The sequence below is a fragment of the Stylophora pistillata genome, chromosome 1 (genome assembly GCF_964205215.1).
Source record: "Stylophora pistillata chromosome 1, jaStyPist1.2, whole genome shotgun sequence".
Taxonomy (NCBI): domain Eukaryota; kingdom Metazoa; phylum Cnidaria; class Anthozoa; order Scleractinia; family Pocilloporidae; genus Stylophora; species Stylophora pistillata.
In genome coordinates, this window is record NC_142519.1 from 17,218,480 (window position 1) to 17,243,844 (window position 25,365).

At 38.6% G+C, this 25,365-nt stretch overlaps 3 protein-coding genes and 2 non-coding genes across 8 annotated transcripts in view; 3 read left to right on the forward strand and 2 right to left on the reverse strand.

The window, feature by feature from the left end:
- LOC148741466 (uncharacterized) overlaps positions 1-5,762 on the reverse strand; it is a 6,298-nt gene extending 536 nt beyond the window's left edge. The window contains exons 1-9 of one of the 4 annotated variants that reach the window (XM_088741096.1): positions 5,472-5,761; positions 5,312-5,377; positions 4,647-4,936; positions 3,702-4,439; positions 2,850-3,251; positions 2,114-2,153; positions 1,470-1,535; positions 980-1,019; positions 1-801 (exon numbers count right to left, since the gene is read on the reverse strand). The exon at positions 1-801 is cut by the window's left edge and continues 536 nt beyond it. In XM_088741096.1, coding sequence (XP_088597222.1) covers positions 1-801; positions 980-1,019; positions 1,470-1,535; positions 2,114-2,153; positions 2,850-3,251; positions 3,702-4,439; positions 4,647-4,936; positions 5,312-5,377; positions 5,472-5,531 — 2,503 coding nt within the window. In that variant the 5' untranslated portion in view covers positions 5,532-5,761. Of the gene's footprint in view, positions 802-979; positions 1,020-1,469; positions 1,536-2,113; positions 2,154-2,849; positions 3,252-3,701; positions 4,937-5,311; positions 5,378-5,471 lie in introns of those variants that run through there. The other 3 variants (XM_088741089.1, XM_088741085.1, XM_088741106.1) reach the window with 3 other exon arrangements.
- Positions 5,763-6,930: 1,168 nt separating this feature from the next.
- Trnaq-uug (transfer RNA glutamine (anticodon UUG)) lies at positions 6,931-7,002 on the forward strand. Its single transcript has one exon. It is a non-coding gene; the product is annotated as a tRNA-Gln (tRNA).
- Positions 7,003-7,295: 293 nt separating this feature from the next.
- Trnaq-cug (transfer RNA glutamine (anticodon CUG)) lies at positions 7,296-7,367 on the forward strand. Its single transcript has one exon. It is a non-coding gene; the product is annotated as a tRNA-Gln (tRNA).
- Positions 7,368-7,602: 235 nt separating this feature from the next.
- Positions 7,603-11,854, reverse strand: LOC111321346 (sphingomyelin synthase-related protein 1). Its single transcript, XM_022924194.2, has 3 exons — positions 11,053-11,854; positions 10,200-10,350; positions 7,603-9,159 (listed from the first exon to the last, which is right to left on the reverse strand). The coding sequence occupies exons 1-3, from the start codon at positions 11,806-11,808 to the stop codon at positions 8,843-8,845; spliced, it is 1,224 nt and encodes a 407-aa protein (XP_022779929.1). The 5' UTR covers positions 11,809-11,854; the 3' UTR covers positions 7,603-8,842.
- Positions 11,855-11,890: 36 nt separating this feature from the next.
- Positions 11,891-25,159, forward strand: LOC111321286 (hsp90 co-chaperone Cdc37). Its single transcript, XM_022924128.2, has 11 exons — positions 11,891-12,046; positions 19,866-19,999; positions 20,470-20,581; positions 20,806-20,853; positions 21,299-21,349; positions 21,478-21,540; positions 22,169-22,327; positions 22,703-22,818; positions 23,003-23,132; positions 23,711-23,779; positions 24,404-25,159. Exons 1-11 carry the CDS (start codon positions 12,014-12,016, stop codon positions 24,626-24,628), a joined length of 1,140 nt encoding a protein of 379 aa, XP_022779863.2. The 5' UTR covers positions 11,891-12,013; the 3' UTR covers positions 24,629-25,159.
- The last annotated feature ends 206 nt before the right edge of the window (positions 25,160-25,365 follow it).

Consider the following 25,365-nt stretch of genomic DNA (forward strand, 5'->3'; position numbering starts at 1 on the left):
AGACCTTCAGAGACACCGCATCAAGAGATTTAATGAACTTTTTCAGAAAGCCCAAGGACTCTTTTTCTGCATCTGAAGTTGGCTTGGCATCTAGAGCTTTGATAACTTTCTTGGCAGTTGGCTTGTTATCCAAGAACAATTGCCTCAGACTCCCTACGTTAGCAAAGTCGGCTTGTCCCTTCAGGACTCCTAACACAGGGGCCCAGCAGTTGGCGATGTACCTTGGCTTTTGAATGATTTCTTGGTGCGCAAGCTCTGCAAATAGACTTTTGATATTTTGGGGCTTAGGTTTTCGATAGCACTTGTAACTGGACAAAAACTCGATGAGATCCTCGTCATCAGATTCAAAGTCTTCCGACAAGACTCTTTCCATCACTTCTCTCTCGTCAGGAGTGATGTATGATTTAAATGACTGAAGAAGGTCTGCCTCTGTAATTGTCTCCTCGCCGTGTAGACAGGATGCCAGGAATACTGGTGATAGGCATACGGGCACATAGCCTGCTTCTTTAAAACCATACAGCAACACACGCCCAATCGCTTCCCATTCCTGTTTTTGATGATCATGTCTGATGGAAGGTACCTTTTCAACGTGCCCCAACGTCAGCGAAGCAAATATGTGTTGCCAAAAAGTAGACAATACGTCTCTCAGTACGCCGGGGCCTTCTCCCTTCTCCAAACGACCATGGTCATCAATGACTCTTACATTTAGTGCTTGTCGTGTTATCTCTGGACGCGAGAATAACTGTATAAGGTCGTCCTTCAATCTTGTACGGTGGACCTGTACGGTCTGACTGCCAAAGTCTGTAAGATTAAAGTAGGAAAATGTCAGAATGGAAGCGAAAAAAATTCAAAAATTGCATTATCTTTGTTCAAAATGATAGCAATGAGAATGCGTTCTTTAATCTAATGGAAGCAAAATTCCATCTTAAAAACAGGCTTGACTAAAATGTCTTCGTAAGTTTCTTGATTGTATTCTCACCTTCTGAAAAGTGCTCTGTATTTGTAGAGGTGGTATTTTCCTGCCGGAAAAAAATAATCTGCCATCACCATAGACTGAAGACCATACTACGTAATAACTTGAGTAGAAAATGCGAAGTTGACTGTGCGGCCCAGTGGGCGGGGGAGGATGCTACCCCCTGATATAAGCTATATAAGTATCACAATGGTTTTTCAGGAGTTTTGTTTCGAAATTGGGTAAGGATTGTGCACTTATTTCTGTAACTGATTTTTGCTTTTATTTTTAATAAAAAAGTTTCTTTTTTAGGATTAGAAATCTCTTAAGAAGTGCACACTTTTCTTACAGTTTAGCCTTCAAAGCAGCTTTGCTCAAGAAGGTTTTGGTTTCACAGCAGCATGCTGTGGTTTGTGTAGATTCATGAGTAATGAGGTGTATCAGTTGATCCATAACCTATTTTATAGGTTAAGTATAAAATCACTTCAATAATAATTACAAAATAATATTTTCCTACCAGGGTTTCTGTCTCGGATGTACCACTCACCAATTGTGACAAATAAATTTGCCGAAACTGAAAACCCTAAAGATAAAAACATCACAAGAAATTAATACCAGAAAATCTCCCAAGGGCAGGTGATTTCTTCACCTCTTTCTAGTGTTACCTGATATCCTCAGTTTGGTATTGAAGTTGAAAGGCACTGGAAGCCACCAAAATATATACAAAGTAACAGGAATAACACATGCCGGCAGGATTTAATATGTTATTTGTTATTTTTAATGTTTCACCTTGATTGCAAAATGCCTTAGGGCTATCGGATAGGGTGCTATAAAAAATTGTCAATTATTATTATTTATTATTAATTTCATTAAAAGGGATTAATATGCCCTCAGCCATAAAAAGAAGACAAAAATTAGTACTAGCCCACCTTTGAAGTTCTTTTCCAATTATTTCTCCATTTAATAATTTTTTGCCTTGGTGTATTTATATCTGTTACACTGTAGATTTTTGCCATAGGGTTACAATTTACGGCAAAAAACAGGGTGTATGTTCAGAAAAGAAGGTAAACTGAATGACACAGGACTTAAAAGTACCATCATGATCATCTGTGGGGATACATTTAGAGTAATGAAAAGAAATAAAACACCCTGAGAGCTTACACGGTTTGTCTGACTGTGTCTGGTACCCCTTTGTGTGGTCCTACAACCAGAAAAGCAATATGAAATAGTTTTGTTATGCTGTTTGACAACAGTTTTGATCCCAATGTAAGGTAGGTAAATTCTGCTTACCAGCCAAGTAAGGCTCGTAAGCAGCCCATCAGGCTGGAGCTTATCTTATCTTATCCCCATTTCTGTAGCATGAAGTGAGCAGGAGTATTTCTACTCCACCCTGGATGAGATGCTAGTCCATTGCACGTCTACCCTCCAGCATTAAAATTGCCAGTACCCATTCATGCCCTAGGTGGAGAGAGGCACTGTAAGGGAAAAGTGTCTTGCCCAAGAACACAACACAATGTCCCTGGCCAGGGCTTGAGCCTAGATCATTTGCTGCCGAGTTAGGCGCACTAACCATGGGGCCACCACACCTCCCACAATGTACTCACCTTTAATTAGCAAATGTAATTAATTCATTTTTCATTTATTTCTATATTAATTGATCTATTTATCAATAAATTTGTTGAAAATTTGTTTAGAAAGGATCTGTACCCAGTTATTGCCAAACATGTTTGATCATTGGTTTAAGACATTGATCAATGCATTACTTAATTTTCTGTTCCTGTAACTACTGTTATTTCATGCAGAAAAGACCACCTAGCCTAAGTGATAATGCATGCTAACTGATGACTTCATGATATGCTCATGTCTTTTCTGTGTCAAAGTCAACTCAAGAACGTACCTGCTTGGATTGCTGACCTGAGTGGCACTATTGTTGGCTACACTAAGGTTGCTGTCCTGAGTAGCATCATTGTTGGCTACAGTGAGGTTGCTGTCCTCAGTAGCATTATTGTTGGCTGGACTAGGGCTGCTGTCCTGAGTAGCTTTATTATTGGCCACACGAGGGCTGCTGTCCTGAGTAGCGTTATTATTGGCCACACTAGGGCTGCTGTCCTGAGTAGCATTATTATTAGCTACACTAGGGCTGCTGTCCTGAGTAGCACTATTGTTTGCTTGACTAGCGCTGCTGTCGTCAGTAGCATTACTATTGGCTAGAATAAGGCTGCTGTCCTTAGTACCACCACTGTTGACCACACTAGCAATTCTGTCCTCAGTAACATGGGTGACTTCAGGATTGTTTTGGCTGTAGGATTAGTGAGCATGTAAATGTAAGTTCCCTGGATCATTAACTTCAACATCTTTACAGATTACAAACAACACTTTTTAGCATTGGTGGAATGGTTGTGGTTTTATTCTTCATAAAATTAACACATTTCTTACTCTTTCCAACGAAGATTTTGAATTGATAAAATAAATTTTCATTTCATAAAATTCCACACAGACACAAACAGCCCAACTCTGTAAAATTATTACAATGTGCACAGTCATTCCATTTGAATGCAGTGACATGCAGAGTAGAAAAAATGGTAATGCACCTACTGGAATGCTGATGGATTCTAGTCAATAGGTAGTGGGTTTATTCTAATTATGTTATAACAATGTCTAATTGAAAAGCACATTGTACTTCAAATATGTAATAAACATCGATTAACATCACTTTTTCAGTTCATGGGCTAACAACATGACCACTTACGTGGCAAAGTCCCTTTCCATAAAGGCTGTTGGTAAGGTCGCATTGAAGTTGAAATCATCCATAGTACACCATAGATCAGGTACTGTGACATCCAGGTTGCTTAAATCTTCCAGATTTCCAAATCCTAGAAAGTTTAATCCATCTTCAGGATAAGAAGGCATGCCCTGTGTTTCCTGCATATTCAATATGGATTTGTCTGCCACCATAACAGATAATGATGGCATCAGTTCTGGCAGCCCACACCCTGAAAGGGCAAATGATTCTGGCTTGGTACTTAGAGAGCCAATCCAGTCATACACTGCACCCATTTCATCACTTGCTCTAAAAGCCCGTCTTTGAATACCCAAGGTAACATGACGGACTGAGACAACAGCACGAGCTTCATTAACTACAGGTTCAGGAGGTAGTCTTCTCTTACGTGCAGCTTGCAACTCCATTTGCCTCTTGGTTGCCTCCTCAATCTCCAGCTTTTGTTTTTCTTTTGCTCGGTCAGCTGCCAGGGACTCTTCATACTCCCTGTCCTGTTGGGCTTTAATGGTCTCACGTTCAGCACAAGTGCCCATCAGTCCACCATGGTTGGCATCATCATTGCATTCTTTCTTAGCATGAACTTTGGTTGGCTTCCTATCCACTTCAAAAACCTCTGGCAACTCTGCGTCACACCCTTGACTTTCCTTTTCAACTGATCTTGTCATCAAATTAAGTCTGACTGTGGTCAGGGCATGGTTGGTTATGTATCTGGCCAAAGTGAAATTTGCAAAGGATATCTGATCACCTTTGAAGTTTCCAAGTGTTGATGTCATGTCTTCAAATCTACCATAAAAGCTCATACCACCTGGGAAGAAAATTGATTTACCCAAAGCAATCAAATCACGAACATCTGAGCTACGTTCTGCTCTCACAGTTCTAGTCCCACCTCCTTTTGCAAGGCGAACTCCAACATACCTATTCTGTTGCGGGTCATAGTGCAGCCAGCCAAACTGAACTTTACGGTAGCCATTTATAATTTGGTTAGAGGGTCCTGGCTCTGTACTTGCCTTTTCTTCGGCTCTCTTTTTCTTTGGTTTTACCCTTTTTTGGAGGAGATCAAGCAGCTTTCTTTTCTTCTCATCTCTACTCTCACCTCGCAACTTTTCATTTACAAAGCTTCTTAAGGACAGCAGATCTCCCCTTCGCAATGGTCCTAACTCTTGCAATTGTTCATCTGAGGCAGTATTTACTGCCGAATAATCCATCTAAAAAATAGGAAATAGAAACTGCATTAAAATTATAAATGCCATCAATACAGCAACGTCTGAAAAAGGAATATTATTTCCTTCTATCTGGTTGATTCATTTTAACGAGTTTCAAACTTATTCAAGTCCATGAATTTGCATCTGACTGGATGGTAAAGATCTCTGACGAGTCTAATTAATGATTGTTTCCTGGCTGTTTATGTTTGATCCTTTCAATATTTCTATTTAAGGGTTATGCAACGCATTTTTGACGCATGCAAAGGTGGCTCAAACAGCGGTGAACTACAGCAGTGGGGAAGACAAGTTAGGATAGTTATTTATCGAAAAAACTATCGGGATGGTGATCATGTCCAGACAATTAAGTTCACTGCATACCTTCTCGTTCCTGAATCGAGCGATCACTTCGTCTCGAATCTCTCTTTTTGCGAGAAACTCGCATATCTATAAGCAGAAAAATGCGTTAAGTTGAAATCTGCGCTATTTTATGCAAATTTAGTGAATTCCAGTGAATACCGTGAACCTGAGAGTTATTTACCTCATTGATTTCGGTTTCGAGTTCCGCCATCTTCTCTTGAGAAGCAACTTGAGCCCGCATTACTTCGGTCGCTAAAAAGTCGCTAAAAAAGTCGCTAAAAAAGTCGCTAAAAAAGTCGCTAAAAAAGTCGCTAAAAAAGTCGCTAAAAAAGTCGCTAAAAAAGTCGCTAAAAAAGTCGCTAAAAAAGTCGCTAAAAAAGTCGCTAAAAAAGTCGCTAAAAAAGTCGCTAAAAAAGTCGCTAAAAAAGTCGCTAAAACGATAAAAAAATCACAATTTTTGCATGGCACTTATGAGCCACCGTACTTTTGACATCGTTCTACAATATGTGTTTGATTTTATTGCCCTAGAGTGTTTTATTTTGTAACGCGAGGCGCCGTGAATCGCCCTTAATTGCGCATTTAAAAAGCGGTGTTTTCACAAAATTCAGTGTTTATTAATTTTCTCCAAAACTAATCGATATTTAGCAAAATGAACTATGCAGTGTTTTGTTTTACATTAAGGTCTACCTAACATGAGATTATGGGCCAAATTCATTTTTAAGCTATTGCCACGAAATTTTAAAAATGTTTGAATTTTGGTAACACTTGCTCTTAAATAATTTTAAAAATTATGATATTTTTTAAATTATGAAAACCCGAAGTCCAACTCGAAGTCCAACTCGAACTCCAACTCGAACTCCAACTCGAATCCAAACTCGAAGGATTATTTCTCCCAGCAAGAAAGGGCAATCCTCTCTTGACATTAGATAATGTCGCAAATATGATACATTAAGGCCAATTGACCAATGTGGTTGATTGTATGTATCTTATTAACTAAGCACGAGGGTCGTACTGGGAGAATATCGGCCCGAGGTCTTGACAGTACGGACCGAGCTGCGCTCGGTCCGTACAAAAAAGACCAAGGGCTGATATTCTTCCAGTACGGTCCCGAGCAAGCTTGGTTAATAAGAGATTTATTAAACGACTGAAGTTCCGAAGGGACACAAGTGCGGTATCATTCGGGACCATTCGTGACGGTGCCCGGTCCAATACTGAGAGAATATTGACCGGCAATAGAGAATTTTGATTGGTTGATTTTAGTTATTGGCCCTCTGACTGCCCGAGTCGTGTAATAAAGTTTGTTATTGTATTTCAACGCCAGTTTATTAGTCTAGCCGGGTTGAAAAATCGGACAGAGGCCGTAGGATAGCATAGGATAGATGAGGAAATGATGTTTTCGTTCAAATTAGATCGACTTGCAGCAAATAAAATATCACATCGATCTGGTGGACACTGATACGTTCACGAATTTTGGCCTCATGGTAAGTAAAGGTGAATAAGCCACCCATATACGAAAGAACAACTGACACCAGTGTCGGCTGAGAATCAAACTCTCTTGGAAGACGGCTGTTTGAGGGTTGTGAACCAAGGGCTGTCTTTTCTAACGTATCAATTATTTTTTCGTCCAGTATGGAGTGAGCGGTCCCATGGTGTAATGGTTAGCACTCTGGACTTTGAATCCAGTGATCCGAGTTCAAATCTCGGTGGGACCTACCTTTAACTGAGTTAACTTTTTTCTCAGTGGAAAATATAGTTGTTATTTGCTTTGTTCACTTGCCCTCATTACAAGATAACGGAGAAATAGAGCTAGAAGTAAATAAATTAAATGCAGGTAAGTTAACTTTTCAGCAAAATTTCGGACAATCATCGTATTGGTTTTATCATTTGTCTGCACTCAGTGTCATCTACAAACAACGTTGAACGAAGTCTATACAGTTTATGAACTTCAAATCGAGTGAGAATTTTTAATTGTAGTATCTTAGATTTGCTGATTTCTGTCCCAGGTGGTCCCATGGTGTAATGGTTAGCACTCTGGACTCTGAATCCAGCGATCCGAGTTCAAATCTCGGTGGGACCTTAACATCAGAACTTTGTTAAATGCAAGTGCATTGCTCTTTTCCTTACCACCAAAAGCTGGGGAAGTGATTTTTTGATATCTGAGGTGACACAGTAAAATGAAGTGAAGTGTGCCAATGAAAAAAAATTATCAGAAAATCAGATCCAATTGTCAAAAAATGATTTTTTGATATCTGAGGTGACACAGTAAAATGAAGTGAAGTGTGCCAATGAAAAAAAATTATCAGAAAATCAGGTCCAATTGTCAAAAAATTTTAATTTCAACACTCATTAATACATTTGCTGATAATTTAAGGTCAAAATATATTTAAATTATTTATATTATTATATATAATATAACAATTTGAGAAAACTGCAACAACCAGGTTTTCTATACCTTCTTACCCACATATAACATTAAATATAAAGCCAAAAAATAAACTTGATAGCAGAACCATTACAAATTTTTTTGATCAACAACATCCCTGTAAAGTTTACAGTGATTTTTAATGACCTATCTCATTTAACTTGATGGACTTTTTTCAAACAAAGTGATCTACCACATACTAGCTGCCTTTGTTATTTGAATCATAAAATTAAGCAAATAATAGCTTTTACTATCAAGTAATTCCCCACAAAAATTAAGCTAATAATCTTAAATAATATATTAAAAAATTTCTCTCTCTAGAGTACACATCTTTCAAACAAATTTTCTTCCTTATGAATGTCAGTAGGTCTCTTTCACAATGCTTGATGTCAGCCCACAGTGATATAGGGAAAAAATGCTTCTTTCCTCTACGTAAAGTAATGGTCACATCTTTGTACATTGCTAAACTGGCCCTGGACATTTATTTCAGACCCACAAAAATCAATTAAAATAAATAGTTCAAAGTATAATAGAATTCAATGAAATCCAATCCATAACATTCACAATAGTCAATTAAATTAAAATCGTCATCAAAAAATATGAAACTCTTATCTCAGTTAGTTCCTTCTCATTGCAAAAGTGACTGTTGTTAATCTCACCAGTTTTAAATTCAGAGAAATGTTTCACTTGAAATGTTTTTAATGTTTTTCTGTTTTAAATGTGGTTAGTCAAAGAAACATTACTGAGAGTACAATTTCAGCTTTGAAAATCTTCAAATAATTATCATAAATATTTCAAAATAAATTACATATGCACTGTGTACTACAAGTACATATAGGTGTAGTGTTATACATTTAAACACAACAATTCCCAATAAGGGAGGTGTTTTTAGGGGGGAAGAGGGTGGTACTTTGGCTTTTGCAAAGCCTCTGGTCAATATGGTTGGCTGAGTTTTCAAAAAAGAGATGATTGCCTTCCCTAGACACTACTATCTCTGTAACCAAGATACATATTTTCCTACATGACCACTTTCAAGTGGTCTAACTCCTGTGATGAAACTTACAAAATCATACCTTATTCATTCTTTAACCAGCTAGTTCAGTTATTGATCTCAATGCACATGCAGGCTTTTAATGGGACTTGGATTTCTTGCACATAAACCTGGGCCATTTAAGAGGCCATTCATATTCATTTGGCACCTTGCCAGACACCTTTTCTTCAAAGAACCAAAAAAGTGGGAACCATATGCGGGTCCTTTTGCTATCAATCCATTTAAGTGCTTGAGTGTTAGCGAGAGTGTGGTAGTAAAGAAACAGACGGGAAGAAATATAAAAAGCAATAACAACATCTATGGAATAGTGCTCATGGGCAGCCAAGATGAAGAAGATTCCAAACATATTCAGAACCCAGCAGCAGGTGTGTAGGTAGTACATGTAGTATGGTGTATCTGTAAGGAAAGTGTTGAACAAATGAAAATGTGTTCAGTAAATAATTTTTGCACTGTAAATCCTTACATAAAGATGTTTCCACCTACAGGTGTACCAGTACATGTATGCAGAAACATCAAAATACTTAACCTAGGAAATGAAAAAAAAAAAAAGATTGTTATTAACAAAGTTATCAATTTAAGAAGCCATCAAGTCAATTCAATTTTTAAAATTTCTTCACTCAAGACCCAAGAACATACTGGTAGTTTACTAACTAATGGTTCAAAGTGAATTTCTTCTACATTTATCAACAACGAATGGTTACAGCATTGCTGATACAAGCAGCAGTCTGGATGCGACTCTTCACCTAGTACATGTATTATCTACAAAGCTTATTAAACTGTAACTTGGTTTATTATTAAACTGTACATTCCCTGCAACTTGGTGATTCAGTTTTTAAATGTACAATGATGCTATTCACCTTTCCCTAACACTCATCGAAAAATGCATCAGTACTTTTGTTGTTATGTTAAATTTTTTTCATGGTTTAAATTTTCCCTTTGTTTCAAATCAAAACAAAGAATACAAGACAAAATGAAATGAGAGTCAATGAACTAGTCTAAAAAATTCTAAACTGACTTAAAATTTCAACCACAGCATTTTCATTTAACCATTTTAAATAATACCACATTTCCCTGAATAATAAGCATCCTCCTTTCTCATCCACTTTCTTAAGTAGTAGGGATACGGGGAAAACCTGTTTCTATTACCACTTTATTTATGACTTTTTAAGCTTCAACTACAGCTACATCAGTACAGGTTAATAGTTTCTTAATAAGCATGCCCCCCCTCCCCTCCCCACTATATTAAGTGTTCTCCTACCAATAAGCACCCTTTCTCTAGGCCAAAATTTTATTTAAGTGCCCGGGCTCTTATTCAAGGAAATTTGGTATTTAAGAAGTTAGTAATATGTAAGTGTACCAACACATAAAGAGTGAACACAAAGTGTGGACACTGGACAAATAAGAGAAAGTTATATGAAATAATACTGAGCACTTACATTCTGTTACAAAGAAATTCAACAAGGTGATGGAAACTGTGTGGCCACTGAACATATAGTCCCCACATGTACGAACACCATTTACTGACATCCCAAAACCAAACAGGATCTCAAAAGCTCTTGTTAACTTAGTCCAAGTGTCATCATACAACTACAAAAAAAAAAAAAAAAAAAAACAGAAAGCAAAACATTGTAAGTAAAGTTCTGTTAGTGTTACACCTTGACTATCCTACCACGAGCATAAATGCCTTAAAGCAGGCATTGGATGTTGTTCTACATTGGAACCTTTAATCTGTAGAGCTGATGTAAAGTATACAAACTGTAGGAGACTGCAAGAAACAAAATTGCAATACAGCTTCATTTCAAAATTTGATGGTTTGGGGGCTTTAGAAGAGCCCTTATGTTTCAAAGAGACTTTTTATTTATCAGGACTGCTTTCTAGGTTAATGTGACATGAAGCAGGACTCATGACTTCCGTTTGGACTGTTAAATGACCACCACCATGTGTGGCACACTTAAAATAATATCCATATTTGGCATCATTTCAAAAAGAATCAAAAAGTGAAAAAGAAGTTACGAGATGATCAAGGCAAAGCGCAAACTTAAACCAGAAAATTATCGTTCAAATTCTTTAGGCGCATTAAAGATTCATGTCTGGAAAACGCAAAGCACATTACGGCTACCGCAAATGTAAACAATATCTGCCTGTGCCTCCATCGATTTTGAACTATCATGAAACCAATACGATTTTTTCTCAATTATGCTTAAGTGCTTTTCTAAGTCATGAACTACATATAGACCAGTTTAAAGTACATTGGAAAGCGTGAGTTGTGCGTTATTTCTTTAATTATACCTTTCCAGAGCACTCCAAATGGATTCCAGGAACACTGAGAGACGTAACGAACATTGTAACACACCGTAGAAGAAACACTGTTCCATACAAAGCGGCTATTCTCCGTATTACAATAACTCTGTGCTTGTGGAAGAACAAAACGGTAGTTAAAACGGCAGTCAAAATAAGCGCTGTGACCTCGCACATTTGAAACGCCCACGGTATGAGCGGCACATTGTCGAGGACTATGTCAGGTAAAGGAGGATATTTCTTCATGTCTGGTACGCGATCGTGGACGAAAACCATTACAAACGAAGTGACAAAAAATACTGAAAACGCATACACCAAACTGATCAACGTTCTCCCTGTTTCAGAGATATTTGAGAAGGGATGAACATCGGGCCCGTCATCATCCATATCAGAATCCGAAAAATTGCTTCGTCTCAACTGTCCGCCAAAACCGTCCACGCTATCAATCTGGTCAACAAATTTTCGTTTAAATTTTCCATTCGCACCATTAGGGAGTGCTACGTGCGTCGGCTGGCTGTGTTTCCTTTGAAGAGAAGCGATCGCCAGAGATAAGCGTTTGATATCGCCGAGGACTTTCAACTCCAGCGGCGGATTTCTTAAGTCATCTTCATTTAGGACAAGAAGAGCGTCACCGTCTATCTTATGTTGTTTGGAAAATAGATCCACATGATCTTCGAAACCGTTTTCTTTAAGCCAAAAACCCACATCTTTGCACGTCCATTTGTATACGTCTTTTCCAGTCCTCATGACTTGCTTCGTTGACGACGGTTTAGAATATTCTCGACGATCATTTGTTCTCTGGCTTGGCAGCCACGCATCAATTATTGGCTACCAGCCTCTCTCGTTACACTACAACTGCTTGAAGTAACCTCCTTCGATCGGTAGAGGTCGCCATACTAAGAAAGGAAGTGGCTTTTTCTTCCTTCCAGTGTCTCCAAATCGCGTATAAACTATGGTAGATTACAGCAAATGGGATCATATTGAGGTATGTATCTATAGGGTGAATTTATTAGGAATATCCTTCTTTGAATGCGTCTTTTCAGCAGTGAATCGTAGGTGTTGTGCTAGTCTACTTTAGGAAATTAATTAAGTCGGCTGCTTTGAGCTTGTTTTCGTTCCAGCGTTACGTCGGTTTTTTTGTTCATTGTTTCCCAGTTGTGTATCTCAAAGATGATTTCTTTATTATTTTCGATAAACGATCGTCAGAATATAAAAAAAAGTACTCGGAGATATGCAAGACCTTTCGAAGTTTGTATGGGAAATTATTATCCAAAGTGCACGAGCAAAATTAAAATCTGTGAAGGATTCTTTTTATTGCGGTCAAACTCCGCCATCGTATAGGTGGCCTATTTTTGTACGGTGTTTAGGTAAGGGTGTGATCAAATCGGCAACCTTAAGTGACAAAGCGGTAGTTTGAAGCAGAAAATAAAACAAGGTTGAGCTAGGACAATGCTATCCATTTCGGTTTGCAGTAAATTCGCCTCGCCACCACAACAAACTCGCCACCACTGAAAGTCAAATTGTTGGAAACATATGAGGAGGATCATTGACAAAATGGCAGATGGGCGTGTGTTTATCCGTTCTGCGGCAGTTCACCTTCTATTATACTTTGTAAGCTTATTCACCAGAAATAATGTTTTTACTTTGACTTCTAAGAATGTTGGCAGTGAGCTCACAACTTTATTTCTGGCTAAAGAAGCATCGTCTCCAAGAATTTCATGTCCTGTTTCCTGTCGCAAGAAATCAGCAAGTGAAACTATCATGATGCCAAGTATTGAATTACTTGTGACGATTCGTATCTTACGTTATGCTCTGGCGGCAAATCTTGTCATCTTATCCAACGATTTATCCTTAAATCCTGGCCCTACTGAACCTTCATTGCATTCGTCATTCTCATCATCTTTATCTTCATCGTTCAGCGATGAGTCTCTGTTAGCTACCTTCAATTCCTCAATTATGTTGGAAAACTGCAATGATATCTCCCCTCACTTTGATCTCGGCTTGGACAACAAGGGACTAAGGATTGGTCATTGGAATGTCAATCGCCTAAGTTCTGAAAAATTTGACCAGATCAAACATTTTGTGATTGGAAAGTCCGGCAGCCCTCAAGTTGATATACTTTTTCTAACGGAAACTTTCTTAAAACCAAACATTCCTGATGTGCTGTATGCTGTTCCTGGCTTCTCGGTTTATTGCCATGATAGAGTATCAAGATGCGGTGGCTTGCCTAGTTATCTTACTGACTTATCAGTACTTACCAGTGAGACTCGTTCACGGCAAACTAGATATGCTAAATTTAATATAGCTTGTCCTCTAGTGAAACGAAATACAGAAGGTGGAAGAATGTTTACTGTGACTGCTTGCTGGGAATGGAATAAGCTACCTTTTCAAATGAGAAAAGCAGAGACTCTCAAGACTTTTAAAAATTATCTTTCGAACTGGATTTTTAAAGATCAGCAATTTTTAAATCATTTTTCTTTATAAATATTGTGCGACATGCTTATAATTGTTTTATAGTTTTATAGATATTTAATAATTTATTGTAAGCCATGATTTTTAATTATTTTGATCTTGTAATGAACATCTTGTAATGAGGGCCACTAGTTTATCAGCATTTAGATGCTATTTCGTGCTACCCTCTCTAAATGAAGACTTTACTTACTTACTTACTAACTGAAAGCTAAGTTGTAGTGGTTCAGTATAATTACAAAATTAGAATGCGCAAACAAATATGAAGTTCCCTGTGACGGGAACATCGCTGATATGCTGCTTATCCATTTGCCCCTCAAAGACTCCTTGAGGATCCCAAGTGTTATATGAAGTAGTTTTTGGGGCTTCCCCAGAAGGCCTCGGGAGTTATTAAAAGCATGGCTTCGTTTACTGTCGTTCGTCTCCTTGAGTATTGCCATCTTCTGTAGTGATAAACAGGGTGTCAGGAGTGAACACATTCAAGAAAAACGGTCATTAACAGTATAAGATTGCGAGGTGAGCGATTTCATGTAAAGCCATTTCGCCGTTCCAGTATTGCAGTGCTCTACGCACTGAACACGTGGAAGCTTAGCAGCCACCATATTGAATCTCTGCTTTCTAAAGCACCAGAACTGTGAGTACAAAGCTTCTTTTCATCATGTCAGTCTATACCATACCGCCACCACCGCCTATGAATGTAAAGGATGATGTTTCAACCAATTGGAAATTGTTCCGACAAGCATGGGAATATTATGTTACCGCCACTGAGTTAAACAAGAAGTCTAAGGAAGTTCAAGCAGGTGCACTATGTAGCATAATGGGTTCGGAGTGTGTGAAAGTAATGAATAGTCTTACTACTCTAACCGTCGAAGACAGGAGTGATCCTGCGAAGATTTTGACCGCCTTAGGCAACCATTTCATGCCTCAAAAACATTTATTGTTTGAAAGAGTCAAGTTTGGATTTGCCAATCAAACTGAGCATGAAACTATTGACTAGTATGTTGTGAGACTGTGCCAGCTAGCTGAATCTTGCGAATTCGAGGGTCTCTGCGAAAGTTTAATCCGAGATAGATTAGTTATCGGTAACCGAGATTCAGGTACTCGTGACCGGCCACTTAGAGAACGCCCAGTCCCCAATTTAACAAGATGCATAGAGGCCCTAAGAGCCAGCAAATTGTCAAGAAAACACAAGGAGCAGCTTAAAGATGCAGTGAGTGATCCACAAAATATCGTACACGCAGCAGACAAACAGGGTCTTGGAAATAGAAAGCAAAGTCGACGTAATTGAGGACATGAATCAAAGCAAAGTAAGCAAGACAAAGCAAATGCAAAGCAATGCAAGTTTTGTGGTACCAATCACCGTTATGATAGAGCTAAATGTCCCGCCTCAGGCAAAACTTGTCTTAAATGTGGCAAACAAGGACATTTTGCCGCTAAGTGTCTGGAAAAGAATCATGTCTCAAGTGTGCCAGCCAACAAGGTACATCACACAAGTGTAACACCAGGATATGCAGAGGGTGACGAGCCAGCATGTGATTCCGCATCTGACTCTGATGAGTCTATTTTTGTCACTGAATGCGTTGGAGTTGTTAGCAGTAACATGGGCAAATCCACTTTCATGGTACCACTCACATTTCACACTGAGTACAGCCCTATCATCACAACTCAACTAGATACAGGGGCAACATGTAGCGCTATGTCATATACCGACCTCCTAAATATATTGCAGAGTGGGGAGGTCAAGTTGGACGCCCCTGGTGGGAAGATAAGACTCTACGATGGACGTGTGGTTGAGCCATTGGGATCTTACACCTTCACAGTCAGCTTGAACAGTGGTTCCAAACGCAAGATATCCTTTGACATCTTGGAAAATGCTCCTTGGCCTATCGTAGACAGCAACATGTGCATCAAGCAAGGTTGGATATGTTTAGGACCAGACCAGTCCATTCACTCATTAAACAGTGAAAATTACGAACCCCTGAACCCCTTTCATTTGACAAACTCATGAGAGATTTTGAAGATGTGTTCACTGGCCTGGGTTGCCTTCCCGGGGAGTATCACATAGAGATCGATCCAGACATCAGACCAGTTCAGCATACTCCCCGACGTGTGCCAGTACCACTCAAAGCAAAGCTTAAGGAAAAGATCGATGAGATGGAGAAGCAAGGGATTATCATCCAAGAAAACAAGCCGACTGATTGGATAAGCAGCTTGGTAGCAGTGCAGAAACCAGGAAAGTTAAGAGTATGCATAGATCCTCGAGATCTAAATCGAGCTATCAAGAGGCCAAAGTACCAAATGCCTACAGTCGATGAAGTTTTGCCAAAGCTAGCCAAAGCTAAAGTATTTACTGTCTTGGATGCAAAGGATGGCTTTTATCAAATAAATCTAGACAAAGAAAGCTCCTTGCTTACTACATTCTGGACCCCATTTGGTAGGTACAGGTATTTACGAATGCCACAAGGTATCAGCAGCGCACCCGAAGAATATCAGCGTCGTCAGAACGAAGCACTTGCAGGTCTCAGTGGTGTAGAAGTCATTGCAGACGACATTCTGTGCTATGGCAGTGGAGAAACTATTGAAGATGCCCTAAAGGACCATGACAGCAATTTACTAAACTTGCTGTATCATGCTCGCAACATGAATTTGAAGTTAAACAAGAAGAAGTTGAGGTTGTGGCTAGACCAAGTCACTTATATGGGTCATTCGTTCACATCTGAAGGTCTTAAACCAGATCCCATGAAAGTGGAGCCCATTGCAAGCATGCCCCGACCAGACGACAAAAAAGCAGTCCAACGTCTTCTAGGATGTGTCAACTATCTTTCCAGGTTTATGCCAACAATTTCAGAAGTGTCTGAACCACTACGCAAGCTAACGGAGAAAAATACTGTGTTTGTTTGGGAAAGTCAGCAACAAGAAGCATTCCAAACCATCAAGAATATGATCAGCTCGACACCAGTGCTCAAATACTATGACGTAGCCACTGAAACCACCATCCAATGCAATGCATCAGAGTCTGGCCTAGGAGCCACACTTCTTCAGAACGGACAACCTGTGGCATTCTCATCAAGGTCATTGTCAGCTGTAGAACACCGATATGCACAAATAGAAAAGGAGTGCTTGGCGATAGTGTTTGCTGCAGCCATTTCAATCAGTATCTGCACGGAAGAGAATTAACGACAGTGGAGACAGACCACAAGCCACTGGTCCCAATATTCCAGAAGTCGCTACACTCCGCACCAAAACGGCTGCAACGGATGCTCCTTCGATTACAGAAGTACAATCTTCATGTTAAGTACCTTCCTGGATCACAGATGTTCATTGCTGATATACTAAGTAGAGCTTACCTCCAAGCTGATCACAGCCAACATGAAAACATCCCAGAGTATCAGATCTTTCAGCTCAGCCAGGAGCAATTGTTGTTTCAAGAGATTGCCAACATCAATCAAGTTGATTACATGCGTCTATCAGAAGGCACCCATCAGCAGATCAAACAATGCACAATCACAGATGCCACACTGCAAAGTCTCATGAACATAATTATGGCAGGTTGGCCGCTTACTAAAGAGGAAATTCCAGTTTGTATCTGCGAGTATTGGAACTACAAAGAAGAGTTAACAGTTTAAGACGGAGTCTTGTACAAAGGAATGAAAGTGATTGTTCCTGCATCTATGAGACCTCAAATGATTGCAAGAGCTCATTCCAGCCACCTTGGGCCTGATGCCTGTGTACGTCGAGCACGTGATGTCTTATTCTGGCCAAGCATGGCAGACCAAATCAAAGATCAAGTGCAGAATTGTGAAGTTTGCAACAACTTCTTAGCTAGACAACAAAAAGAACCGTTGATGACCCACAAAATTCCTGTAACCCCTTGGTCAAAGGTTGGACAAGATCTCTTTACCCTTGGTGATGAGAACTATTTAGTGACTGTTGATTACTTCAGCGATTACTTTGAGCTTGATCTCCTACCAGATACTACTGCAGAATCAGTGGTAAATGCAACCAAACGCCACTTTGCATGTCATGGCATTGCTGACATGGTTACAGATAATGGGCCGCAGTATTCCAGTGCACATTTTACCAAGTTTACTCGTGAATGGGAATTTCAGCACACTACAAGTTCACCATTACATAGCCAAAGCAATGGAAAAGCTGAATCTTCTGTCAAAATTGCAAAGAATCTAGTAAAGAAGGCAAAGTGAGGTAACAAAGACCTCCAGATGTCCTTGCTCGAGTGGCGCAACACACTTGACAGTAATGGACTGAGCCCAGTCCAAAAATTGATGTCTCGAAAGACTAGGACTACCATTCCAACAAATGTAGCATTGCTGAAGCCAGAGGTCGTAGATGGAGTGTATGACAACATTAAAAGAAAAAGACAGCAGGCCAAAGCAGCATATGACAAACATGCAAAACCATTGCCCAAGCTCCAAGTGGGAGAACCAGTAAGGCTTCAGCCTGTAAATCCTAAAGCACCCTGGGAGAAAGGTTCATGTGTGGCAAAAGTTGGGCCACGCTCCTTTCTTATTGAAACAGAGAGCGGAAACCTGTACAGACGGAATCATAAGTTTATTTGTCAAGATCCTAGCCAAGAGCAGGCCTCATTTGATATCAGTGGCACAAATCCGTCAAGTCAGCCATCACCCAGTGCAGGGTCATCAGCCAAGTCATTACCAGATGCCATGGCAGATCCTCCTTTGAATCAGGCACCAACTATGAGACAGATTCGTGAAATTCCCCAGCCAAAGTCTACTGCAGTGGAAGCGATTGTGACTTCGCAACCACAACAGACTGTTGTTACTCGAAGTGGTAGAACTAGCGTGCGCCCTTCCAGGTTGGATGACTTTGTCACCTAGATACAACAAACTTTGAACTTTGAACATTGGTTGAGTTACTAGTACTAAAAAAAAAACATTTTGGTCTTTTAATGTTGAGTCAGCTCTGTATGATTTTAATTCACATTCTATTTCTGTTACACGTTCGCCCCTCATGTTTTATTGTTACAGAAAAAAGGGAGATGTTATATGAAGTAGCTTTTGGGGCTTCCCCAGAAGGCCTCAGGAGTTATGAAAAGCATGGCTTCGTTTACTGTCGTTCGTCTCCTTGAGTATTGCCATCTTCTATAGTGATAAACACCAAGTTTCTTTCTGCTAAAATTTTGCCGTGTTTGAGCGCGCTCTTAAAACAGGTTGTAAAATCGCCACTGTTGGTGATTTGACTCTCAGTGATGGCAAGTTTGGCAGTGGAGAATCTGTTGTGGTGGTGAATTGACCAAATACTTTCATTTTGTAGAGCCTGTGATTTAAATTAAACTTTTCTTTCTGCAAGTAGAACTTTATACAAAGTGAAAGTTGGACACGGTTTGATGCTACTCTGGTTTCAAGATTTAATGAATGTAACCAAAATTGCAATTCATCGAACCATTACAATCATTAAATCTTTAAACCAGAGTAGCATCAAACCATGTCTGATTGTCCACCTGGTTGCTGTGTGAACTTAAATATAACTTAAAATGAAAGTTGTTAGGTATTGATGTTACTCTTAAATGATTCAGTACCTTTCCAAGTTTTTACTACAATTGGATTAGAAAACATATACAGAGGTAAATTGTGGTTGACCATTATTTACGCAAGGTGAAAAGTGGTGGACTTGGATTTCAGACTTAATATATGAAACTCTGCTCGATTTACAACAGAAACAAATCAGAAATTTGCAGAGAAAAATTGATAAAAAGTAAAGGAGGAATTAAAAGAAATCCTGGTAGTCAGGGAGTTGGGGTCAACCAAATGGCAAAGGCTGATCTAGTAGATACTTAATTACCAAGCTGGAAATTAGCACTGGGCATATAATTATATAACCATCCCTTTCACTGATATTGAGGTGAATAATTGTATTAGGATATGCCCTATACAAGAACCCAAAAAATCAAATTCTCAATGCATGATTTTGTCTCTTTGGCTGCTTGAGGGCAAATATTACCTTTCAATTACTGCTGAGGTAGGCAGTATATACGTATGGGTACACAAAGATTACTATTGGCCTTTGTGGTTTATAATGAATTGAGTATTTGTGTGGGGTTCCACTTGGAGGTGCTGAAATATGAGAATGTTTCATGCTTAAGAAGCTTTGGCACTCAAGGAAGCAGAGGTCAAAAGACATTTGTATAGTGGGCTCAACATTTTAAAAAGTTGTGGGATCTCCATGAGTTAACTGTAAGTTTGGTTTCTGAAGGTTACAAAACTTAATGGATGCCAAACTGAAAAACATTTCATGTAGAAATAATTTTTGTATTAAGAAACCAATTTTAAAAGTTAGCCATGTATTTTTTTTTTAAGGTAAGTGATGATGAAGATGACACACACCCTAATATTGATACACCAAGCCTGTTTAGATGGCGTCACCAAGCCAGAGTGGAAAGAATGGAGGAAGCAAAGAAGGAAAGAGAAACTGTTGATACAAAGATTTCAGAGTGAGTACATGTAGTATGACTCAAGACACTCAAGATAATATTTTTGTTTAAAATGATTTTTCAATTTTTTCATTTCAGTATAAACTTGATGTAATGAAAATAATTCTCTAGTGAATTAGCTGTAGATATATAGTGCTTGTCACTTTGATCCTTTGTAAGTTCTCTGTCATAGAAAGGAAAACAAACAAACAAGCACAAACAGGTAATGAGAGCACTCAAACTTATCAAGTAGAAGTTGTTATTCTGATCCAACACTAAATTCTCATAACCAATTAACAAGGACACGTGTAGCAGCCAGAGAGGAGAATTAACAATCAGATCTTGGGAGTTAAAGGGTCATAATCCAATGTATTTTGCATGTAAGAATTTGTCTTTTGATAGCATACAGTGGATAACTATTTCAAACAGTTAAATCAATTTGTTCTTGATATATATCAATTTATTTGTTTCTTTATTTTCCAATTAAACAGACAAAAAAAGAGGCTTGAACAGGCCAGAGAAAAACTCAAAGCTGCAGAAACAGCGAAGGACAAAGATAAAGAAGATAAATTTCGAGGAGAATTAGGGCAATTGGAGAAAAAGGTTGGAATTAAACCTATAGTTTACGATTAAAATGGAAAAAGAAAATGTCTCTGTACTTCTTTACATGGAAGCTTAAATTGTCCAAGGCCAACCGGTCTGCAAGTCCTTTTTGCTATATTTTAATACTAACATATTGATCAGTTTTATCCTTATATTTTGCCCAAAGAAGCCTGTTGCATGGTTGTGTGTTTATATTCAACTGAATGTTGCAAAATTGTTTTTAGATGAAAGAGCTAAAAAAGGAAGATGAAGAATTGACCAAGAAAGAAAAGGTGAACCTTTGATCAATATTTTGTTTGTATGCAGGTATTCATGAAGCTATAGTGAGGTAGAATCAAGGATGTGTACTCTGAGATATTGAAATAAAAGGGATAACAATAGGTTATGTGGGATCAGCCATGATATTGTATCCCCACATTTGTGCCAACTATCCTCATTTACCTAAGACTCTCTTGGAAACAGGATAAAATTCCTGGGCTGTCAAAGGTTGCAAAACATTCTGTGTTAAAGTAAATGAGGTAGATTTTCAAAATATGGTCTACATTGGCATCTCAGAAGTCATGGGAATTTACCATTCATCGCCCACTTACCGTAGTTTCTCGGTTATGACGCACTCGGTTATAAGATACACCCCAAACTTAACAAGTTTGTAGTCCTCAAGTATAATGAATACTATGAACAATGAACAAGCAATCGTGTTTTAAATTCATTTTGCAGAAAGCTCCCAAAAATGTTGACACCTTGAGTCATGCTGGATTCACTAGAACGGTAAGTTAACATGAAGAAAAAATTTTTAAAGTCAAGGACTCTTTGTGCATGTTTAATTTTTAGCTAATTTATTCATAGATTGGCCAATCTTCACTAAATTCAGTGTCTATCACTTGTTCTTTACCAAGATTATCAATGCTCCAAAGAAACTGGATGAAGATTTGACGGAAGAGGAGAAGTTAGACAGATCGGTAAGCACATAACTAGTGGTATGTATCTTAAAAGTTTTGGTTTTCACTCCACCCTAGCTTGCAAACTTTTTATTTTTATTAAATTTTTTTTTCTTGCATTGTTCATTTTTCTAGAAACAATGCTTTCAAAAGAGACTTGCCTGCTATTTTCATTGTCTGTGGAAAGTATTGATTTCAGAAACTAACATCAACCATGTTTGAGCACTAAGGTGTTTTTACAAGGGCTTCATTTGTTAAACTAGATTTTAGGCCATTTTTGTTTTTATTTTGTTCAGAATTTTATCATGGTCTGCATGTGAAAGCATGGTTCATGTAATATTGATGAAAGCTCTTCCTAGCTTAATATCATCTCTGTTGATGTTTTATCTCATTTTCTTCTATTTTTGTTCAGTATAAAAACCTCAAATGACCTGGGAGCCAGTCACAGCCTGACTGGCAATGTTGTAAGAGATGATGAATCAACGAAATAAGATAATAAACAAACAAGGCTCGAGAAGTGATGTGCAAAGGCCAAGCTAGAGAAAATCAGAGCAGCCTAATTTTCACATTAGGTAATTCTTTATGGTACATCATGACACTTGCACAAACTTATTTTCAAGATTTTTTCTCCCTTTATGTGATCTTCTAGCAAGCTTTTATGGAGAAGTACAAGAAAGAAATTGAACATTTTGGAATGTTGCTTGAATATCATGACAGTGAAGATTACCTTCGCAAAAACCCTCACTTGGCTTGTGAGGACACTGCCAACTACCTGGCTTTGTGGTGCATCAATTTGGAAGTTCAAGAGGTAATAACATCAAGTGGTTTGTAAGCAGTGTGTTTAATTCAAATACAGTCATAGTTATAGTTACTCAGACAAGTTGTAACATTAATACACTCTGGTTCAAGGCAGTCATCTGTATACCTTCTTTGCTGCCTACAACCAAGTTTAACAATTTTTTCTTGATATTGTGGTGCCCTTGTACAGTGTAACTTGTATATAAATGATTTGCTTCATGCTTCCTGAGCCATTGTTAAGCATTGGCCCTTCAAGAATCAACCACCCCCTGCAGCCCACATACTGCTAGAGACAGCTGTACTTAATGTAATAGTTTACTGGGAGGATTTAAAGAATCTTCCCTTTTCCCGTACTTAGAGTTTGTCCTTTTCTCTTCCTTATTAGAAACATGCCCTGATGGAGCGAGTTGCACATCAGACTATTATCATGCAGTATATTCTGGAGCTAGCTAAGTCGCTAGATGCCAGTCCACCAGCCACTATTCCCAGCTTTTTCACTAAGTAAGTATTAAATTTCTTTATAAAATCTCTCAAATTCTATGGATAGCCCACTCTTTCACAGAAGATGAAGATAGAAAATTCAAGATTATGGAGTACTCCTTCACCCCCAAGATCTTAAATGCTGTTGTCAAATTTTTTTCCATGACATTAACACATTATTATTTTGTTTGTATTTATCTCAAAGGATGAAGAAAGCAAAAGTAGAGTTTAAGGAATACATGGATGCATTTGATGACGAGCTTAAGTCATTCTTGCAAAGAGTAAAGGAAAGAGCTCGAGCCAGGATTGAGAAGGCTATGAAGGAAGCCGAAGAGGTCAGGCTGAACACATGTTCTTCATCATCTTTACCATTCCTGCCTGAATTGTTGTAATTTCATTCTTTTTGTTCTAAATCAGTTGTTTCACTCTCTTAGTCAAAATTATATATTTGTATGGTAAAGATGTTTGCTAGTTGTAACTCAAGGAAAATGCATTTATATTTAATTTAGGTCATTTTGATTTTTTTTGCAAAAATTGCTCACGTATCTGTTCTCAGAGTTAATTTTTTAAAAATAGAGTTATTTTCCATTGTATCAATTCAGTGTGATTTGCATGATTAATTTTGTAGATGTTGTTACTTTGCATTTTTGTTTGCCAATGAACCAATTTCTCTATTTTTATTTAAAAAAAGAGGCTAAGCTATTGTCCTAGATTTGCAAGTTGTCACTGTGCTGTACCTTCTTGGTGCAAAGTGTTCTCTAGCTGTGCACACATTTTACCTTACTTTGTGAAAGGACAATGGTACATTTGGGAACTGCTTAGGTAAAATGAAACAGAATTTGAGCAATACTTAGATCATCGTGTGAAGAGAGCTTCTGTTTTAATTTTAGCAGGTTTTAATCGTTCTTTTCAGGAGGATCGCCAACAGAGACTTGGTCCTGGAGGACTGGATCCAGTGGAAGTGTTTGAATCATTACCCTCAGTAAGTGTAGCCTTGAATTGTGCTATGCAGTATTTGCTGCCTTACACCACACAGTACTTACGGGTCTGATCACAATGGTTTATTACTGCTACTGTGATAACGATTGACTTACTCAGGGACTGACTTACTGGCTGACTAACTGACAGAAATGCTTATGACTGATTGACAGACGTGAATGATTAATAACTCCCAGACCAACTGACACAGACTTACTTACCAGCTGGCTGACTTACACAGTGTGATTGTATAATGAATTATCGGTTGACTGACTGACCAACCGACTGGCAGAACCTCGGGTTTACAGACAGGCTGACTGATTGGTTGACTGACTGATTTATTGAACGGGGGATTTTCCGACTTGTTGACTGACTGACGGACAGACAAACTAAGAGAGATATACAGATTTCTGACTAAAATGGACTCAAATTGATGCCGGATTGATAGACTGGTTGAATAAGTCAGCTAATCAACTGATTACAGAACTTAATGGACTTCTAACCATCCACCTGCGTGACCTGATTGAAGCATATTTCTTTGCTTGTTTTTAAAAATAGTGGAACAACAGAACGTATTCACTTTGGGTTCCTTCGCTCAGCAACAAAAGAATTTTTGTGTTTGTTTCAGGAACTTCAGAAGTGCTTTGAAGAAAAAGATATACCCATGCTGCAAGAAGTTCTCGGAAAAATGCCAGAAGAGGAAGCCAGGACTTACCTGAAACAATGCATTGACTCTGGTCTGTGGATCCCGGATGCCAACAAGGCTCAAGCTCAGGGAAGAGAAGAGGCTTGCGCCCAGGAGGAGTACGAAGAAGAACATTACGAAAGTCTGTCAGAGGAAAGCGACAAATAAATCCTCTGGGTGCATCTTTTCGAATTGTGCTCGATATTTCGTGCTTTTATATTAAACGTTCCGGCGTTTGACGCTTAAAGAGAAAAAATCGAAGAAAGAAAAAAATATGTAACATGTGGTTGTTTTAACTTTGCCATATCCAGTAGGAGAATAGCTAGGTTTATCAACAACTGGTGTCCCAGAAAGAGTTATCAAATGACACCTGAGTCTCAGTTCATGTTGAATGAAAGAAAGGAGACCTGAGGGGAAACACCTTCTCTACTTTACATGTACTGCTATGAAAGTAGAAAACTTGTACAACGTAAACAAACGGAAACTGTATCGTGAAACTGGGAACTATACATTTAACTAGCCCTACAGAGAATTTCTAGCTAGATTATTTGTTACTCACTAGGTTGCAACCACATTAATAGCGATGAGCTTACAACTGGAAATACTTTCAGAACTCTAATGAAAGACGAGGACACCAGTTTGTGTAGTCTAAATGTCCCAGCGATAAATAAAGTTCTGATTGTTCTCAGCCATTATAAATTGTCTACTTACTCAGAGAGTTTTAGAGAAGCGGCAGGTCTCTAAACAACTCGTCAAACACTGCCAGCAAAACTAATAGACTGAGAATTTTTCCGGTAAGGAAATTGTAATTGACTGCACCTAAATTTCTGCTCTGTTGCTTCCCTCCCTTTCATGTTCCGTCCAGTATTCGTCTGCTTGCCCTTTTTCAACCAGATGGGATCGTT

Excerpts from the sequence above, each read along its gene's own strand:
- LOC111321286 (XM_022924128.2), top strand. The coding sequence starts at position 12,014 with ATGGTAGATTACAGCAAATGGGATCATATTGAG. Across the intron at positions 20,854-21,298 it reads AATTGACCAAGAAAGAAAAG|AAAGCTCCCAAAAATGTTGA; the intron begins GTGAACCTTTGA and ends TTCATTTTGCAG. Across the intron at positions 21,350-21,477 it reads ATGCTGGATTCACTAGAACG|ATTATCAATGCTCCAAAGAA; the intron begins GTAAGTTAACAT and ends TTCTTTACCAAG.
- LOC111321346 (XM_022924194.2), bottom strand. The coding sequence starts at position 11,808 with ATGAGGACTGGAAAAGACGTATACAAATGGACGTGCAAAGATGTGGGT. Across the intron at positions 10,351-11,052 it reads ATTTGGAGTGCTCTGGAAAG|TTGTATGATGACACTTGGAC; the intron begins GTATAATTAAAG and ends TTTTTTTTGTAG. Across the intron at positions 9,160-10,199 it reads GAATTTCTTTGTAACAGAAT|ATACACCATACTACATGTAC; the intron begins GTAAGTGCTCAG and ends CTTTCCTTACAG.